This window comes from Oncorhynchus clarkii, chromosome 28 (assembly GCF_045791955.1).
Source record: "Oncorhynchus clarkii lewisi isolate Uvic-CL-2024 chromosome 28, UVic_Ocla_1.0, whole genome shotgun sequence".
NCBI classification, from domain to species: domain Eukaryota; kingdom Metazoa; phylum Chordata; class Actinopteri; order Salmoniformes; family Salmonidae; genus Oncorhynchus; species Oncorhynchus clarkii.
This window is the reverse complement of record NC_092174.1, coordinates 38,752,833-38,774,254: the sequence shown is the minus strand read 5'-3', so window position 1 is coordinate 38,774,254 and position 21,422 is coordinate 38,752,833. Positions and strand designations below refer to the sequence as shown.

Sequence of the window (21,422 nt, the reverse complement as noted above, 5' to 3'; positions counted from 1 at the left end):
CACGCGTTCCGACACCATGGCACAGTACAAATAACCGAAAATGTGCTCCACGTTATATTACTAATGTTCGGGAACGGCCACAGTCTTCGGCTTCTTAGCAAGACGTTTGGAGACGTTCCTCGAAAGCTTTTCCGCCGAGGGATTTGACAAGTCCCACCCGTGAAAGGTGTCTGCGGTCTAAACACATCGGGGCGGACCGCGGGTGGGAAGAGGATTCGTAGAGAAGGGCTGTCTGCTTTCTGGAGCCATGAGGGAGTATAAAGTGGTTGTGTTGGGCTCGGGCGGCGTGGGTAAATCAGCATTGACGGTCCAGTTTGTGACGGGATCCTTCATTGAGAAATACGACCCCACAATAGAGGATTTCTACCGAAAGGAGATCGAGGTGGACTCGTCGCCCTCTGTTCTGGAGATACTGGACACGGCCGGGACCGAACAGTTCGCCTCCATGCGAGACCTGTACATCAAAAACGGGCAGGGGTTTATTTTGGTCTACAGTCTGGTCAACCAGCAGAGCTTCCAAGACATCAAGGCATTGAGGGATCAAATCATCCGAGTGAAAAGATACGAAAGAGTGCCAATGGTATTGGTTGGAAACAAGGTGGACTTGGAAGGCGAGAGGGAGGTCTCTTCCGGGGAAGGCAAGGCGCTGGCTCAGGAGTGGAATTGCCCGTTTATGGAAACTTCTGCAAAAAATAAAGGCTTGGTCGACGAACTGTTCGCAGAAATCGTGAGACAGATGAACTATTCTTCTTTACCCAGCGGTGGAGATCGCTGTTGTTCTTGCGTGCTTCTCTAAGAAAACATGTTTCGTGCAGCTGTGAGTGTTTCATCTATGTGAAAACCATCAAACAAGCCCTATTTTGATAACTTGTTAACAAAATGATACGGTCTCTTTTTCTTCTGTTGATTAGGCGGCGGTCAATATAGAAAGCTGCCCACTGTTGTATTATCGCACACACCATCGAGGATGACAACATTCGGTATTGATATAGCCTAAAAAGTGTTTACATGACAAAGTACTTGAATGTTTAAGTTTTTAGTTCAATATCAAACAGCTTTGTATTTGACACTTCTCTGGAAACGTGCCTCGATGGGAATGTCTTATTGTGAAACCTAAGAGAGACACTGTGTTGCTTTGTTTTGCTATGATAATGTTATGTGGGGATTGATTACTGTTGAGTTGTACTTTTTCACGTCTTCTGGGCAGGAGAGATGGATTGATTGAAGGACTCCCCCCTCTGCTGAACAGGGAGGGTCTGCTTTCTGTGGATTCTGCTGGGCTCTGCTGCCCCCCCCCCCAAAATTGGGAACTCCCTGCAAAAGCTATTTTTTTCTCTCTTTTTTTGGTTCAGTGTCAAATAAACCCCATATGCCAGTCAGTAAACCTGCACTGTTCACTGGAATTAGCTTAAACCTGAGCATCCTGTTCAAATAAGACTAAACATAACAAATAGCTTGAACATCAAGCTGTGGTACATTACCTGTTGAAAAAAAAGCCTACTCAAGACATGGGGCGTATTCATTACGCAGATTCTGTTGCAAAACGGAAGAAAACGGGGGTGACCTTGCTTACATTTGGTTCTTAAACGGTTTCCATAATGAATACGCCCCTGGAATGTGGTGGTTTGTGGTTTTTCTTTGGGACTGGTGATGATGTTGGATTGAATACAAAACTTGCACTTCCCTTGCCAGTGTCACTCTTTACACAAACAAGGACCGTACAGATGTTACTGACATGACATGGAGAATACGCATGACTGGACCCCATGTCAAGTGCCTTCCTGATAATTACACTTGTCTCCATGTGCCAACCAAGGAGCCCACTAATCACAACAGGACTTTACAGTTTCAGTTTGATTTCAGTTGGGCTCATAGTGTTACTTTTTGTATTTTTCAGAGAGGAAGTTGAGGTGTAGACCCCCCCCCACACACACACACACACACTGGTACTAATTCACAGAGAATATGAACCCAAGCAGATTTATGCTGTGGGGTTCAGAGAAAAGTAAGCCATGTTTGTGTTTTAATTTGACATTTTTATGATTACTTTCTGAAATGTGAAATCCTGATTCAATTGTAATTTTGACCTCAAGTCTATTACTACCCACCTGTCTGGTTTGGAGGACTTTTCAATACAAAAGGCATTTTCTGCAATGTTTTGGTGTGTGCTCTTCATTCTGTTGGTGTGTGCTCTTCATTCTGTTGGTGTGATTGCGTGGGTGTGTGCTCTTCATTCTGTTGGTGTGATTGCGTGGGTGTGTGCTCTTCATTCTGTTGGTGTGATTGGGTGGGTGTGTGCTCTTCATTCTGTTGGTGTGATTGCGTGGGTGTGTGCTCTTCATTCTGTTGGTGTGATTGGGTGGGTGTGTGCTCTTCATTCTGTTGGTGTGATTGCGTGGGTGTGTGCTCTTCATTCTGTTGGTGTGATTGCGTGGGTGTGGGCTCTTCATTCTGTTTTTCAGGCCCTCTACAAACATCAACCAGGAACCCTATCTCACACATGTTGATCTCTTTACACCGTTCTGAAACGTGTTCCTGTTTGCTTTGTCAATGGTTGAACATGAACACACCTTTTCTGTGATGTAGTCGAGCAACACTGAAGGGCACCAGTTTAGAAGGGTTTTTTGGTCCCTCCAGCTGTTAGAGTAGAGGGCATGCTGGGTACACTGGGTATAGTTGACGAGTGCTGCTTCCTGTCACATGGTTTCTGGATATAGGCAGTCAGAAGGGGACAGAGGGGGCTTTCTGTGTCTTCAGCCAAGCCCAATCAGCAGACAGACAGATGTTTGTAACCATGTGTGAGAGAGAGATGGAGTGGCATGAGTACTGGGAAACAACCAGCAGACGGTGAAAATTAGATGTGTTAGGGTGTTTGAATGAAGCAGAGAGAGGGTGGAATTAGATGTGTTGGGGTGTTTGAATGAAGCAGAGAGAGGGTGGAATTAGATGTGCTGGGGTGTTTGAATGAAGCAGAGAGAGGGTGGAATTAGATGTGTTAGGGTGTTTGAATGAAGCAGAGAGAGGGTGGAATTAGATGTGCTGGGGTGTTTGAATGAAGCAGAGAGAGGGTGAAATTAGATGTGCTGGGGTGTTTGAATGAAGCAGAGAGAGGGTGGAATTAGATGTGCTGGGGTGTTTGAATGAAGCAGAGAGAGGGTGGAATTAGATGTGCTGGGGTGTTTGAATGAAGCAGAGAGAGGGTGGAAATAGATGTGCTGGGGTGTTTGAATGAAGCAGCAGACAGGGGGAAAATGATGTGTTGGGGTGTTGTGTTTGAAAAAGCAGAGAAAGACGGCTTCTCTTGGACGGGCCGAGCCCGAGTCTGTTTGGGGCTGGTATGTATGTCCATAAAATGACCAGTCACAGCTTTATAATGGGAAGACATTCCATACATCATGGTACATGTGGCGGGGGAAGGGAGAGGAAGTAAACTTCGCTGTGGTGGAATGGACGAGGAAGAATTGAATGACAGTATCCTGCACACTACCAGGGAGATTCCAGTGTGTGCGTGTGCACACCTTATGGATGTTGAGGTGTGTGTGTGTGTATTAATGTCAGTAAGTGTGTGTGTGTGTGTGTGTGGGAGAGGGCGAGACGGAGGGAGAGGGCGAGAGACCGAATGAGAGAGGTGTGAGGGCAGGAAAGAACTGATCCCAATATCTATTCTTTACAAGACTTCCACCAGGTGGCAGGTAGCCTAGTGGTTAGAGCGTTGGACTAGTAACCGATTGGTTGCAAGATCAGCTCCCTGAGCTGACAAGGTAAAAATCTGTCGTTCTGCCCCTGAACAAGGCAGTTAACCCACAGTTCCTAGGCCGTCATTGAAAGTAAGAATGTGTTCTTAACTGACTTGCCTGGTTAAATAAAAATAGGTTGAACAGCAGCTAACGTGGTTTACTTCCCTTCTGCCTTGAGGGTTCTAGTCATCATCACAGAGGTTCTGCTTCCTTGGTGAACTCAGTGACCCTTGACAGTCAGACTAACGCACTGTGACGTGCCCTACGTCTACCAATGCAACCTTAATGCTCTCTGTTCACAAGGCTTGCTTTTTCAGGGAAATCACACAAAGATAAGGTTCCAGTTTTAAAATGGAGGATGTTTGAGGCTGTCTGGGACCATATTGTTAGGCCTAGTCATTCACTTAAAGGACCAATCAGCAGTTGAGACTACAACAAAGTGGACACCCACCTCTGTTTTGGTAAAAAGCTGAGGGATGGGATAGGAGAATTGTAGCTAAAACTCTCAATTTCATAGAAAGAGCTTTGGATACAAGGACTGACCATCCCAAATTATAGTTTTAACCATGTTTTGAGGATGTAGTGTGTTTGTTTAAAACAAGCTTATATTTTGGGTTCTGACGAAGTGTGACAGTTGAACTAAGCTTCTTCCAGAATCAATGGGTATAAATCATTGATTTATTAGTCCAGAAATGGATGTAGCGACTGTAGATTAGCCCTTTTAATGGGGTAGGATACGTAATACAATTTTCATTAGAATCAATCAGAAACCTTTCTTACCATTCCTGAAATGAAATGGATATGTCGCCCAAACAAAGGCAACGGCAGTATGAGTGTACCGTCACCTACGTATGTTATGATTAGATTGGAAGAAGCTTCTGGTAATACCTCAGAATATGGAGCTCATTGATAGTTATAAAGCTTTGTGTTTCTGAGTCTTTGTCCAGTCAGTGCAGAATCCGTGTGTGAGATCTGTGTGAGACATCATGATTTATGCAAAACCTTTGAAGAATACAGTGAATTGTACAGCTCAAATTAATATTCACCACAGAGAATCTCTAGGGAAACCAGGTCTGGTTTAGTATACAATAGTCGGACCTGGGGATCCCTGAGGAGGGAGGGAGAGGGAGGTAGACACAGACAGGCAGACAGACAGGCAGACAGAGAGACACAGACAGACAGACAGATACATTTCGGAGAAATAGTTACTGTATGCAGAGTAAGTGTTGTCTAAATGGTTTAGTTGTTGCTGTGAACAGATGTACGATCAGCTGGATCAACCCATTGAAACAGTGATACTATGTTTAACTCTGTGGGGAAACTTGTCACGGTCGTCATGACGAGGAGACCAAGGCGCAGCGTGATTGGAACACATTCTTCTTTTATTTAACGAAGAACACTTAAACAAACTAACAAAACGCTATAAACAACTAGTGCTGACATGCAACTACACATAGACAATAGCCCACAAAACCAAAGTTGCAACCTAAATAGGATCCCCAATCAGAGACAACAATAAACAGCTGTCTCTGATTGGGAACCAATTCAGGCCACCATAGACCTACATATACCTAGACACACTAAAACCCCATAGATATAGAAAAACTCCTAGACAAGACTAGAAACACACATACCACCCTCGTCACACCCTGACCTAACCAAAATAATAAAGAAAACAAAGATAACCAAGGTCAGGGTGTGACAAAACTGGTTTGGCCATATAGATCTTACTGTGTGTATGCAGACAGTACATTCATGCATCCTTGTATGTTTTTGTGCATTTGCAAGCCATGACTAAACGGGATGCATGTGTGTGTATAATACTGTGACGTGGTCCTGTATAGGTAAGGTGGGATCCCTTTGAGGAATGATGATGGATCCTAGAAGGGTGAAATACAATGGCGGTTTGCTTATAGACAGGTACACTGTAATAATCAGTTTCAACTGCTCACACACACTGTAATACTTAGCCTGGCCAGGTGGAGAGGCCATTAGGCCAAAAATCTCTCAGGTACACAGCCTGACCCATAAGGTGATCTCACGTAAGGTTGGAGATGCTTTAACCATGGGGTAACCATGGTAACCTTTTGTCCTTCATCCTTTAGCCTTGGTCGTGTACATTAGGGCAAAATACAACCAAAAATGTTTTAAAATGTTTTGCAAAGGGAGGTTTTCTTATTGGACAGGAACAGGTAGTCCCTCCCCGTTTGTCTGTTTTCTTCCGTTTGGTGCCTAATGAGCAGGACCCTGGCCCTGCATCATATTGTCTTAGTGTGCTGGTGTGTCGCAACAGTTCCTCTTTGAGGGAAGTTGTCACAGTCTCACTTCTGCATTGAAGGGAATCAATCAGTGCCACAGTGTGATCCGTGAGATATAGAGCTATATCTTTTACTCTTCACTTACCCTCAAAGTGAACGTGAAAGTAGGGATATTTTGAGAGTTGAAGTCAACCCTTACAGATACACATTGTCTCTACACAGTGTGTTGAATCCAAAGTGAAAGCTCACTCTGTTTTGGAAGATGGAACATGTTGAAATGACTATTCAAAACAAAACATAGGAAGGAGGGGTGATGTCCTTGTTGGCTTGCGGTACATCAGATGTCTCACTGACCCCTGACCCATTGTAATCTCATTTGGGGCCGAGAGACCAGCCGATCGTATGACACTAACTTCGTTGCCATGGTTATTTATCTCCACTCAGTATGTAGTTCTACTGTTCAGTCAGCCGTGCCTGTGAGTGAGAGAGCGATTAGCAGAAAGATCCTGATATTTTCCCACCGAGGACATCCATGCTGTCATTGGCTCTATTAATGTAGTAGTTAAGTGAACCCCGAACCCTCCCTCAGCCCCCCCCATCCCAAATACAACCCCCGAACCCCTCCCTCAGCCTCTCCCCCAACCCAAATACAACCTCTAACCCCTCCCTCAGCCCCCCCCATCCCAAATACAACCCCTGAACCCTCCCCCACCCCCCCCATCCCAAATACAACCCCCGAACCCCTCCCTCAGCCTCTCCCCCAACCCAAATACAACCCCCAACCCCTCCCTCAGCCCCCCATCTCTATTTACAACCCCCAACCCCTCCCTCAGCTTCTCCCCCCATCCCCAAGTACCCCCCTGTTGCTTCCCAGATACCCCATAGTTATTAAGCATCTAAACCATATGGACACAGAGAGATTATTACCCCCAACATAAACAACACATACGTCCATACAGGAGGAGGCTGGTGGGAGGAGCTATAGGTGGAAGGGCTCGTTGTAATGTCTGGAATTGAGTTCATGGAACGGAGGCAAACACATCACACCTATAAAACCATGTTTGACTCACTCCATATATTCCAGACAGTACAATGAGCCTGTCCTCCTTCAGCTCCTCTTACACACACACACACACACACACACACACACACACACACACACACACACACACACACACACACCCCATCCCTAGCCTCAGGGACCCCTTCCTCCCTCCCTTTCCCCCTCAGTACCCTCTGTCAGGGTTGTGGGGTGAGGGCAGGAGGACAGTATTGAGATTCAGCGCCCATGTTGTCACCACTACACTAAACTGACTTCTACCATACAACCTTAATGGACACGAGACACATTCTTCTCAGTGTTCTCGGCATGAAAAATATTCTGCATCTTGTAGAATAACCACAATGAATGTGCACTCACAACAAGACCAAGAGAATAGAATACTCATGAATACATTTGTTAATGCAGAAAACTCCTCTATTATTAAAGCCAAAGAGACAAATCTACCTTTAGAATGCATTGTGCCGATTCTTTGAGAAATAAGTTACTGCTCTGACGACCCTCCACCAGTGTGTTCCATCCACGCCGGCCCTCACAGGGGCTTGAGAGTGAACATATGTGTGGGCCTGCTCACTCAGCACAGCCCTGTCTCCCCATGACCTTTCAGAGGAATTAACAAATTAATACTTGAGATCTCCAATGTAGGATATTATGTGGTAGAGTGGAAGGGGGGGGGGGGGGGTTGTGTTTGGATCATCCTGTTACACAGTGATCTGGGGGGGAGGGGGGGGGGGTTTGTTTGGATCATCCTGTTACACAGTGATCTGGGGGGGGGGGGGGGGGGGTTGTGTTTGGATCATCCTGTTACACAGTGATCTGGGGGGGGGTTGTGTTTGGATCATCCTGTTACACAGTGATCTGGGGAGGGGGGGGGGGGGTTGTGTTTGGATCATCCTGTTACACAGTGATCTGGGGAGGGGGGGGGGTTGTGTTTGGATCATCCTGTTACACAGTGATCTGGGGAGGGGGGGGGGGGGGGTTGTGTTTGGATCATCCTGTTACACAGTGATCTGGGGGGGGGTTGTGTTTGGATCATCCTGTTACACAGTGATCTGGGGAGGGGGGGGGGGGGGGGGGGGGGTTGTGTTTGGATCATCCTGTTACACAGTGATCTGGGGAGGGGGGGGGTTGTGTTTGGATCATCCTGTTACACAGTGATCTGGGGAGGGGGGGGGGGGGGTTGTGTTTGGATCATCCTGTTACACAGTGATCTGGGGAGGGGGGGGGGGGGGGGGTCGTGTTTGGATCATCCTGTTACACAGTGATCTGGGGAGGGGGGGGGGTGTGTTTGGATCATCCTGTTACACAGTGATCTGGGGAGGGGGGGGGGTTGTGTTTGGATCATCCTGTTACACAGTGACTAGATCCATTTACTACAGGTCCTATTGGATCACAGGAGGCTGCTGGAACGGAGCATATGGAATGGCATCAGACACCTGGAAACCATGCGTTTGATACCATTCCGCAGACTCCGCTCCAGTCATTACCATACGCCCCTTCTCCCTAATTAAGGTGCCTCCAGCCTCCTGTGTATAGCCTATTGTAGTCATGTTTACTGTGTCGGATATCAACCTCTGAAGAGACAGACTTGATAAGATAACCTGTATTATTTGTACATTGGTCTCTATTTATCTCGGGTGTGGTTTGTTTTGTCCAATCAGCTGTCATAAGGAAATAACCTTGACAAGTGCCTTCTTTATAAGAGTGTCATAAACAAGATACACGTTCACCAAAGCCCTGTTTATACCTTCCGCTAACATGCATCCTTCATCCTGAACTTGTCCCGATCTTGCCCGTTTACACTTATAAGATCTAATCAAAACCAGATCAGAGTCTTTTTAATCGTCTACACCTGTCTAAAAATGTGGGCAAAATCAGAATGTGGAGAAGATCAGGACAAAGAACGCATGTTCGTACCAGGTATAAACGTGGCTCAAGAAGCTAATACCTGAATAACATTGCTTACTACGTGGAATGACAAACCAGGGGTATGTGAAAGCAATATGACTGACACGTGATCATAACAATAATACACTTTATTTGCATAGTATTTCTCGTACAATACATTTTAGCCCAAAGGGTTTTACAGTTAGCGTTGTGTAATAAAAAGTGTAGCTGACTAATTTCAACACCACTCTGGATAAATATATACAGTTAAGGTTTTTATTAAGAGACAAACGGATTAAATCAGCAAGTTTCTTATAAAATATATTACACAAGAATGAGCTTAATATGTACACCTGTATTACCACTCTAAATATTCACAACTTTAATAGTGTTCATATATGATCACCATATTGATTAACAAATATGCCCTAAACATTGGTTTTAGAACTACCTTACTGAGAACAATTACATGACTGGAAATCAACCAATGAGCTTCCTTCTCCTCACAGACGGAAGAGCAAATGACCAATGAATGTGCTGTGGTTATTGCTATTGTCAAAGATCCATGTATTGGCGCAAAGTTGCATGTAAACATGCTCTCCTACATTCAGCTGCAGCGAGATGCCATTGGTTGCGGTCTCATATCGGTTTCCAGAGACGTGGTTGTACACAGTAATCATCTGTTCTCTGTTGTTCATCAGTCGAAGCCCCATGGGTCTGGAAGAACTGTTGTGACCTGAGAAGCTGAAGTAGTAGACTCCCCTGACCGGTGCTGTGAAGATTCCTATAGGAAGGGGACAGGTCAATAAAAAAGGTTAAACTCTTATTTAACCTGGTAAGTCGACTGAGAACACATTCTCATTTACAGCAACAACCTGGGGTATAGATACTGGGGATGAATGAGCCAATTGGAAGCTGGGGATGATTAGGTGGCCGTAATGGTTTGAGAGCCAGATTGGGAATTTAACCAGGACACCGGGGTTAACACCCCAACTCTTATGATAAGAACCATGGGATCTTTAGTGACCACAGAGAGTCAGGACACCGGGGTTAACACCCCAACTCTTATGATAAGAACCATGGGATCTTTAGTGACCACAGAGAGTCAGGACACCGGGGTTAACACCCCAACTCTTATGATAAGAACCATGGGATCTTTAGTGACCACAGAGAGTCAGGACACCGGGGTTAACACCCCAACTCTTATGATAAGAACCATGGGATCTTTAGTGACCACAGAGAGTCAGGACACCGGGGTTAACACCCCAACTCTTATGATAAGAACCATGGGATCTTTAGTGACCACAGAGAGTCAGGACACCGGGGTTAACACCCCAACTCTTATGATAAGAACCATGGGATCTTTAGTGACCACAGAGAGTCAGGACACCGGGGTTAACACCCCAACTCTTATGATAAGAACCATGGGATCTTTAGTGACCACAGAGAGTCAGGACACCGGGGTTAACACCCCAACTCTTATGATAAGAACCATGGGATCTTTAGTGATCACAGAGAGTCAGGACACCCGTTCAACGTCTAATCCGAAAGACGGCACCCTACACAGGGCAATGTCCCCAATCACTGCCTTGGTATCTTTTTTGGGGGACCAGAGGAAAGAGCATCTCCTACTGGTCCAGGACCAGCCCTGATCAGATTCAGAGGGAAGCCAGCAGTGGGATGCAGGTTGGTATGCTGCTGACAATTCAAACAACCTATCTTATACATGTAACTGAAAACACTTTGGTCTGTACTGCTTCAGTCAGTTGAGTGCATAATGATACCCGTCTTCTTTTACTGTGAGGAATGATAATGAACTGTTATGACTTCTTATTAAAATAGGAACTATTGATTAAGTGAAGAGCGTGTGAGAGTGAGACTAGAGAGTTAGAGGCCTACCTGTTGATGGGTTGTAAGCACTTCCAATGTTTGTGTAGACATTCTTGTAGATCAGAGTGATTTCAGTGTTGAAAGGGGCCAATGTGGCCCACATTGCTGATGGAAGCTGCAAAAGCCACCTGTCTACCTATAATATATCCATGATAACACTGGGTTAAAGTCCATGTTCTGGTGGGATCTATACATCAATTCTTGATCACTTATTTAGTTGTTACAGAATTATCTAATGCTAGTTGAAAAGCTTACGTCGATTTATATAAGAAAACTGCTATCATACTCAGCAAAGGTGCTGCTAGTTTACAGTCATCTGAGTTTGAATAAACAGCCATACGTATCATCTGTGTGGATCTCAATCTATTACCTTGAAGGTCTCTGTTCAGTTCCTCCACCTGACTCTCACTGGCTCTCAGTTTAGCTCCCACTGCTGTCAGCTCTGCTTTCTGCTCTGCCATTGCAGCTCGCATCTCTCTCAGCACACAGTAGATGCTGGACTGGCAAGTTTGTTGGCTGTCCACCGTGGCTTCTGCCTCTACTGCCTGTTCCTCTGCAGGAATCTCTTTGGCTCTGCTCTCTCCTCCCTGATAGTCTAGCTGCTGAGTGATGTCATTCACTCTGATCTCGTCAGAGTCCTGAAGCTGAGCCACTGACAGGTGACAGAAGACTAAGGCTAGCAGAAGGGCCGCTGTCTTCATTCTTAGACTGGAAGAAAATTGATGATAATGCTGGATTCTTGTTGTCTTGGTTGTTTGTCTCGACTGTGTTTCTCCTCTTGTGGTTTATTTTGTTCAGGTCTCAGTCCTCTCTATATACCCTGCCTGTCCTAACAACTGACATAAGTAAATAACTTGACTGCTTCAAAATAGTGTCATAAACAATATACACGTTCACCAAGAAACTAATACCTGAATAGCAATGATTATCTTAAAGTTGGCACGTGAAAACATCAATAATATGGTGGCAATAAGTCTCCTCCTCTTGTGGTTTGTTTTGATCAGGTCTCAGTCCTCTCTCTCTCTCTCTCTCGATATATATCCAACTCCCAAGGAAATAACCTTGAAAAATGCATGCTTTAAAAAAGTACAATGAACCCGTTTTACAGTAATAGGCTAGACAAGATGCATGTTCAACAACAAGTGAATACAGTGAAGGTGAACAGAAGAAAACAATGGATAACTGATAAGGGATAAGGGATAACTGATAACTGATAACAATGGATAAGTGATAAGTGATAAGGGATAACTGAAAACAATGGAAAAGTGATAAGGGATAACTGATAACAAGGGATAAGTGATAAGGGATAAGTGATAACAGGGGATAAGTGATAAGTGATAACAAGGGATAAGTGATAAGGGATAACTGATAACAAGGGATAACTGATAAGTGATAACAAGGGATAAGTGATAAGGGATAACTGATAACACGCACTTAACCCTGACGTGATGTTATTGACATTAGAAAGTCATATTTTTACGGCGTGCTATTACAGTTTCTCTCAATTGCTTGACCACATTTTGTCCAAACAGAATTCACAATAAAAAATACATTTCATTTGCAAAATGCATTAACTCTCGAAACGTTAAATAAATGACACAAAATCAACTACCTCCATCAAAACATACAACTTATCTAATGAAAAGTGATTTCAATCAGTTGTTACACAACTCCCCAATAAATACTATCAACATACTCTAACATGGTTAACTCTCTTTTACATGTCTGGCCCATTTGTTGATACTATGATTATAGAATGACCATAAAAGGCAAGTAAACATATTATCACAGCATGGGCTGGATTCTTTTGTCCTAAAATCATTTTACCAAAGATGACCAATGCAGAAAGATTGTCAATATCAATATCAATATCCAGAAACAATATCCAAAATATTCCATTTGAACTGAGAGCTGAACTATCTTCCCCTATGGGCCCCTCTACTTCTCCTCTGTCTTTGCCCTTGGCCTCTTTCTTGGTCCATTCTTGCAAACAGCAACTCAGAGGAGACCTCTTTTAAGCATGAATAAGGAATGATTGCTGATTGAACAATTGTGCAAAGAAGTGTTGCACACGTGCAGAAGAGGTCCACATTGGTGGAAGTAAGTTGTATCAGCTGTGACCAGATGCTTTAATTGTGTTTGTCAAAACTCAACTGAGTTTCACTTCTTTTGTTAAGACTTGTGTTTGCTGTTTTTCAAAAATGTGCTAAGCATTTGCATTGTGTGTGAAAGCAATGAGACATGACTTACAGTTTAACAAAAAATAATTATGTTGTGCTCATGAGGTTAAGATGGAGATCAAGTGGAACCCATTTTCATTACAAGTGTCTTAGCAATTGTAATTACCAGGGGGAAAGTATTTAACGTGACTCATCTCCCATTTTTTGTGTCCAATATTTGTATCTGTACTAATTCAATACTGATTCTGCATGTTGAGTTCAACAATGCCTGATTTACACTACCGGGCCAAATCAAGCCAAACCGTGCCAAGCCGAGCCGAACTGGGCAGGCCTGCTTACGCATCCACCAGACTGGCACCATGCTGGAGAGGACAACGTGAAAAGAAAACACCAGAACCAACCCAGTACAGTTAGGTCCTGTTGTGTGAATCAGGCACAAGACACTATCCATGCAAGTCTTCTGACATGGCCCAGTCTGAGAGATTTAGTCTCAGATAACAGATTTAGTAGCAGGAAGTCACCCTTTCCTACTTCCTCTCTGTGTTTTTACACAGGATGTGGTTGGTGTAACCAGTGGAGGGCAAATGTGAATGTTTTCAATGATTCATTCTTTCACTTCTTCCTTGTATCATTGCTCAATAATGTACAAAAACCCATTTGTGCCACATGCACTGACCCTAATGAACAAAATGAAGGACGACATTAAGGGCATGGGGATGGACTCACTCATTCTGGAAATGTGCAATAGTGAAATGTAACTAACTGTGTAAAATAATGATGCAATCATGGATATTAAAATGAGTGTGTTATAACATTATGTACAACACTCAGGGAACTCAGACATTAAGGTGATGTATATTAACATTATGTACAACACTCAGGGAACTCAGACATTAAGGGGATGTGTAATAACATTATGTACAACACTCAGGGACCTCAGACATTAAGGGGATGTATAATAACATTATGTACAACACTCAGGGACCTCAGGCATTAAGGGGATGTATATTAACATTATGTACAACACTCAGGGACCTCAGACATTAAGGGGATGTATATTAACATTATGTACAACACTCAGGGACCTCAGACATTAAGGGGATGTATATTAACATTATGTACAACACTCAGGGACCTCAGACATTAAGGGGATGTATATTAACATTATGTACAACACTCAGGGACCTCAGACATTAAGGGGATGTATATTAACATTATGTACAACACTCAGGGACCTCAGACATTAAGGGGATGTGTAATAACATTATGTTACAACACTCAGGGACCTCAGACATTAAGGGGATGTGTAATAACATTATGTACAACACTCAGGGACCTCAGACATTAAGGGGATGTGTAATAACATTATGTACAACACTCAGGGACCTCAGACATTAAGGGGATGTATAATAACATTATGTACAACACTCAGGGACCTCAGACATTAAGGGGATGTATATTAACATTATGTATAACACTCAGGGACCTCAGACATTAAGGGGATGTGTAATTGTGTAATATTGAGTATTTGTGGGGGGGGGGGGGGGGGGGGGGTAAGAGTCCTGAAACTGTCATACTGTCATTCTAGCTTTGTTTTTTGATGTTTGACCCATGTCTCTCACCGTGTCGCGCTGCATCTTATTGTACCTAAAGCAAATACCTGTAAAAATCAGACAATAATAAATATCTCATCTATCTAATGTGACATGGCTAGATTGGATCCGGTATTTGAAGCCTTTTCCAGACATGAGAATTGCACTGGTTTGCTGGACCATCTGCCATAAACAAAAGGGGGACAGCATGATGAAAACGCTTTACACGAGGGTTAAAATCCTGTTCCCTAGTGATGATCCTGACCTTTACATATAGCTTTAGTAAAGCAGACATGGTCGAGCCTCAGACCCTGATTAGCTCTGACCCTATTTCAATGTTTCTTTCAAATGCATTTAGACCTCTTTAGTTCCTAATGTGTTTCTTACAGACAGGATGGAGAGAGAGAGGCAGAAAGATAGTACCAGGGAGAGACAGAGGGAAGGGGAGAGAGAGACAAAGAGAGAGAGATATAGGGAGTCAAAGAGATGAGAGAGAGACAGAAACAGAGAGAGAGACAGAGAGGGAAACAAAGACAGAGAGAGTGAGAGACAGAGAGAGAGAGAGAGAGAGAGAGAGAGAAAAAGAAAGAAAGAAAGAACGAAAGAAAGAAAGAAAGGAAGGAAGAAAGAAAGAAAGAGATGGAGAGAGAAGGAGAGAGAGACAGAGACAGAGAGATACACAGAGAGAGCAAAAGAGAGAGATGGCGAGAGAGAGAATAGTGGAAGTTAATAGTGTGATTTCTGCCTTCCTCTGGGTGCCTGCAGCAGTATGATTGTGTGGAGGAGTGGGTGAGTCACTCTGGTCCCAGTGTGTGCAGTGCTACGCAGGTCGCACATCCAGAACCTGAAATAGACTAGAGCGCTCTGTGTCTATACCTCTAACTCTAGTCTGTGCTGAGTGGGAGGACTCGCTAAACACGCAGACACAGAACATCGCTCTGCTCCCACACACAAAAGACCTCTCTGATGAGGATAGGCTACCCGTCCTGTTGGGGGAGGACGCAGAGAGCTGTGAGTTGGCAGCACACTACATTGCTGCCTGCCATAAGATGAGGGACAGTGTCTGACAGACCAATCAACCTGGAAGAAAAAGAAACGCTCACCTATTAAGGCGAGGTGCTGAGTAGAAAACTAGAAAATAAAGGAGAGCTCCACACTCTAGGAGCTCAGATGCAAAAATGTAATGTCCAACGTTTCGACAGACAAGCTGTCTTCATCAGGCTTAAATAACTTTGTTTTACCCACATCATTACCACAAGGACAAGTTATAAGATAAATAACTGCCTTAGTGGAGCACGTAATAACACCTTGGACTGGTATCTGTTTCCCTGTTTGAGGGTGTTTGAAGGATCTACATTTATGAGTGCCATTGCAATGAGCACAGCCATTACACTTGCAGTTTCCATCCAGTAGGGGTGCAAAGGCTACCCTGGGGTGGCAGGGTAGCCTAGTGGTTAGAGCGTTGGACTAGTAACCGGAAGGTTGCAAGTTCAAGCTGACAAGGTACAAATCTGTCGTTCTGCCCCTGAACAGGCAGTTAACCCACTGTTCCTAGGCCGTCATTGAAAATAAGAATCTGTTCTTAACTGACTTGCCTGGTTAAATATAAAAAAATAAAAAAAATTAAAATACACATTGTTCAGCAATATCTTGGGGTGGTAAATCAGAGTGTACCAATTGGTCTCTGAGATTTCTGCCCCGTGAGAATATGACCAAACACATAGTTTTTTGCAAATTCTTTTGATTGGACAGAATTGGCTGTAGGGCAAACTATTTTTCAAGGGAAGTGGGTGCCAACTGTCAGCCCTCAACAAACTGTTACGATCAGTAGGCTTCCTGTAAAGATCAGTGTATAGAACATTATCTTCACACAAGATCAAGGAAACTGATTTGACGTGTATCAGATTGCATAGTAAATCTCAGATGTTCAGAACAGGAGTTAAGAAAAGCATGGAACGCCTGGAGCTGTTCTGCATCACCCCTCCATAGAACGCCTGGAGCTGTTTTGCATCACCCCTCCATAGAACGCCTGGAGCTGTTTTGGATCACCCCTCCATAGAACAAAAATATCACCAATATACCGTTTCCAAATAATGATGTGAGGCAAGAAAACATTTTGGAGAGGATTTAAAATATAATGTTTCTCCATGTAAGATACAAATTAGCATAGTTAGGAGCCATGGCAGCCATCGTCTGAATAAAGAAATAATTTAGAAACATGAAGTAGTTGTGTACGAGTACTATTTCAGCCAGTGTCGTAGTGCATGCACTGGAAGGTAGTTCATTAGGGTTTACCTTGCAGAAGAAAATGTTCCATAGCTTCAATACCGCCCTCTTGTGGAATATTTGTGTATAACAACTCAACATCAAAAGTCACTAACAAGGTATTCTCAGGGAGAGGATCAAGAGATTCAATGATAGAGATCATACTGCTGGTGTCCTTTACAAAGGAGGGGAGCTGTTCTGAGATCATACTGCTGGTGTCCTTTACAAAGGAGGGGAGCTGTTCTGAGACCATACTGCTGGTGTCCTTTAGGAGGGGAGCTGTTCTGAGATCATACTGCTGGTGTCCTTTAGGAGGGGAGCTGTTCTGAGATCATACTGCTGGTGTCCTTTACAAAGGAGGGGAGCTGTTCTGAGATCATACTGCTGGTGTTCTTTAGGAGGGGAGCTGTTCTGAGATCATACTGCTGGTGTCCTTTAGGAGGGGAGCTGTTCTGAGATCATACTGCTGGTGTCCTTTAGGAGGGGAGCTGTTCTGAGATCATACTGCTGGTGTCCTTTAGGAGGGGAGCTGTTCTGAGATCATACTGCTGGTGTCCTTTAGGAGGGGAGCTGTTCTGAGATCATACTGCTGGTGTCCTTTAGGAGGGGAGCTGTTCTGAGGTCATACTGCTGGTGTCCTTTACAAAGGAGGGGAGCTATTCTGAGACCATACTGCTGGTGTCCTTTACAAAGGAGGGGAGCTGTTCTGAGGTCATACTGCTGGTGTCCTTTACAAAGGAGGGGAGCAGTTCTGAGATCATACTGCTGGTGTCCTTTACAAAGGAGGGGAGCTGTTCTGAGGTCATACTGCTGGTGCCCGCTACAATAGGGGCTGTTACTGCATCAATGCCCCCTACAATAGGGACTGTTACTGCATCAATACCCTCTACAATAGGGGCTGTTACTGCATCAATGCCCACTACAATAGGGACTGTTACTGCATCAATGCCCTCTACAATAGGGACTGTTACTGCATCAATGCCCTCTACAATAGGGACTGTTACTGCATCAACGCCCTCTACAATAGGGACTGTTACTGCATCAATGCCCTCTACAATAGGATCTGTTACTGCATCAATGCCCTCTACAATAGGGGCTGTTACTGCATCAATGCCCTCTACAATAGGGACTGTTACTGTATCAATGCCCTCTACAATAGGGACTGTTACTGCATCAATGCCCTCTACAATAGGGACTGTTACTGCATCAATGCCCTCTACAATAGGGACTGTTACTGTATCAATGCCCTCTACAATAGGAGCTGTTACTGCATCAATGCCCTCTACAATAGGACCTGTTACTGCATCAATACCCTCTACAATAGGGGCTGTTACTGTATCAATGCCCTCTACAATAGGGGCTTTTACTGTATCAATGCCCTCTACAATAGGGGCTTTTACTGTATCAATGCCCTCTACAATAGGGACTGTTACTGCATCAATGCCCTCTACAATAGGGACTGTTACTGCATCAATGCCCTCTACAATAGGGACTGTTACTGCATCAATGCCCTCTACAATAGGGACTGTTACTGCATCAATGCCCTCTACAATAGGAGCTGTTACTGCATCAATGCCCTCTACAATAGGGACTGTTACTGCATCAATGCCTTCTACAATAGGGACAGTTACTGCATCAACGCCCTCTACAATAGGACCTGTTACTGTATCAATGCCCTCTACAATAGGGACAGTTACTGCATCAACGCCCTCTACAATAGGACCTGTTACTGCATCAATACCCTCTACAATATGGACTGTTACTGTATCAATGCCCCCTACAATAGGGGCTGTTACTGCATCAATACCCTCTACAATAGGAACTGTTACTGCATCAATGCCCTCTACAATAGGAACTGTTACTGCATCAATACCCTCTACAATAGGGGCTGTTACTGTATCAATGCCCTCTACAATAGGGACTGTTACTGCATCAATGCCCTCTACAATAGGGGCTGTTACTGCATCAATACTCTCTACAATAGGAACTGTTACTGCATCAATGCCCTCTACAATAGGAACTGTTACTGCATCAATACCCTCTACAATAGGGGCTGTTACTGCATCAATACTCTCTACAATAGGGACTGTTACTGTATCAATGCCCCCTACAATAGGGACTGTTACTGCATCAATGCCCTCTACAATAGGACCTGTTACTGCATCAATGCCCTCTACAATATGAGCTGTTACTGCATCAATGCCCTCTACAATAGGGACTGTTACTGCATCAATGCCCTCTACAATAGGACCTGTTACTGTATCAATGCCCCCTACAATAGGAGCTGTTACTGCATCAATGCCCTCTACAATAGGGACTGTTACTGCATCAATGCCCTCTACAATAGGACCTGTTACTGTATCAATACCCTCTACAATAGGAACTGTTACTGCATCAATACCCTCTACAATAGGGGCTGTTACTGTATCAATACCCTCTACAATAGGAACTGTTACTGCATCAATACCCTCTACAATAGGGGCTGTTACTGTATCAATACCCTCTACAATAGGACCTGTTACTGTATCAATACCCTCTACAATAGGAACTGTTACTGCATCAATACCCTCTACAATAGGGGCTGTTACTGCATCAATACCCTCTACAATAGGGACTGTTACTGCATCAATACCCTCTACAATAGGGGCTGTTACTGCATCAATGCCCTCTACAATAGGACCTGTTACTGTATCAATACCCTCTACAATAGGACCTGTTACTGCATCAATGCCCTCTACAATAGGAACTGTTACTGCATCAATACCCTCTACAATAGGGGCTGTTAATGCATCAATACCCTCTAAAATAGGAACTGCTACTGCATCAATACCCTCTACAATAGGGGCTGTTACTGCATCAATACCCTCTACAATAGGAACTGTTACTGCATCAATACCCTCTACAATAGGGGCTGTTACTGCATCAATGCCCTCTACAATAGGACCTGTTACTGTATCAATACCCTCTACAATAGGAACTGTTACTGCATCAATACCCTCTACAATAGGGGCTGTTACTGCATCAATGCCCTCTACAATAGGACCTGTTACTGTATCAATACCCTCTACAATAGGAACTGTTACTGCATCAATACCCTCTACAATAGGGGCTGTTACTGCATCAATGCCCTCTACAATAGGACCTGTTACTGTATCAATACCCTCTACAATAGGAACTGTTACTGCATCAATACCCTCTACAATAGGGGCTGTTACTGCATCAATGCCCTCTACAATAGGACCTGTTACTGTATCAATACCCTCTACAATAGGAACTGTTACTGCATCAATACCCTCTACAATAGGGGCTGTTACTGCATCAATGCCCTCTACAATAGGACCTGTTACTGTATCAATACCCTCTACAATAGGAACTGTTACTGCATCAATACCCTCTACAATAGGGGCTGTTACTGCATCAATGCCCTCTACAATAGGACCTGTTACTGCATCAATGCCCTCTACAATAGGACCTGTTACTGTATCAATGCCCCCTACAATAGGACCTGTTACTGCATCAATACCCTCTACAATAGGACCTGTTACTGCATCAATGCCCTCTACAATAGGACCTGTTACTGTATCAATACCCTCTACAATAGGACCTGTTACTGCATCAATGCCCTCTACAATAGGACCTGTTACTGCATCAATGCCCTCTACAATAGGGACTGTTACTGCATCAATGCCCTCTACAATAGGAGCTGTTACTGTATCAATACCCTCTACAATAGGGACTGTTACTGCATCAATACCCTCTACAATAGGGACTGTTACTGCATCAATGCCCTCTACAATAGGGACTGTTACTGCATCAATGCCCTCTACAATAGGAACTGTTACTGCATCAATGCCCTCTACAATAGGGACTGTTACTGCATCAATACCCTCTACAATAGGAACTGTTACTGCATCAATACCCTCTACAATAGGGACTGTTACTGCATCAATGCCCTCTACAATAGGGACTGTTACTGCATCAATGCCCTCTACAATAGGACCTGTTACTGCATCAATGCCCTCTACAATAGGACCTGTTACTGTATCAATGCCCCCTACAATAGGACCTGTTACTGCATCAATACCCTCTACAATAGGACCTGTTACTGCATCAATGCCCTCTACAATAGGACCTGTTACTGTATCAATACCCTCTACAATAGGACCTGTTACTACATCAATGCCCTCTACAATAGGACCTGTTACTGCATCAATGCCCTCTACAATAGGGACTGTTACTGCATCAATACCCTCTACAATAGGGGCTGTTACTGTATCAATGCCCTCTACAATAGGAACTGTTACTGCATCAATGCCCTCTACAATAGGGACTGTTACTGCATCAATGCCCTCTACAATAGGACCTGTTACTGCATCAATACCCTCTACAATAGGACCTGTTACTGCATCAATACCCTCTACAATAGGACCTGTTACTGCATCAATACCCTCTACAATAGGACCTGTTACTGCATCAATGCCCTCTACAATAGGACCTGTTACTGTATCAATGCCCCCTACAATCGGACCTGTTACTGTATCAATGCCCCCTAC

The 21,422-nt window shown here is 44.1% G+C and overlaps 1 protein-coding gene across 1 annotated transcript; it reads left to right on the top strand.

Annotated features, from left to right (window-relative positions):
• On the top strand, window positions 1-965 carry LOC139387047 (ras-related protein Rap-2b-like). Its single transcript, XM_071133022.1, has 2 exons — window positions 1-817; window positions 912-965. The coding sequence occupies exon 1, from the start codon at window positions 248-250 to the stop codon at window positions 794-796; it is 549 nt and encodes a 182-aa protein (XP_070989123.1). The 5' UTR covers window positions 1-247; the 3' UTR covers window positions 797-817; window positions 912-965.
• The last annotated feature ends 20,457 nt before the right edge of the window (window positions 966-21,422 follow it).

Bases quoted from the DNA above. Each gene is read 5' to 3' on its own strand.
- LOC139387047 (XM_071133022.1), top strand. From the start codon at position 248: ATGAGGGAGTATAAAGTGGTTGTGTTGGGCTCGGGCGGCGTGGGTAAA.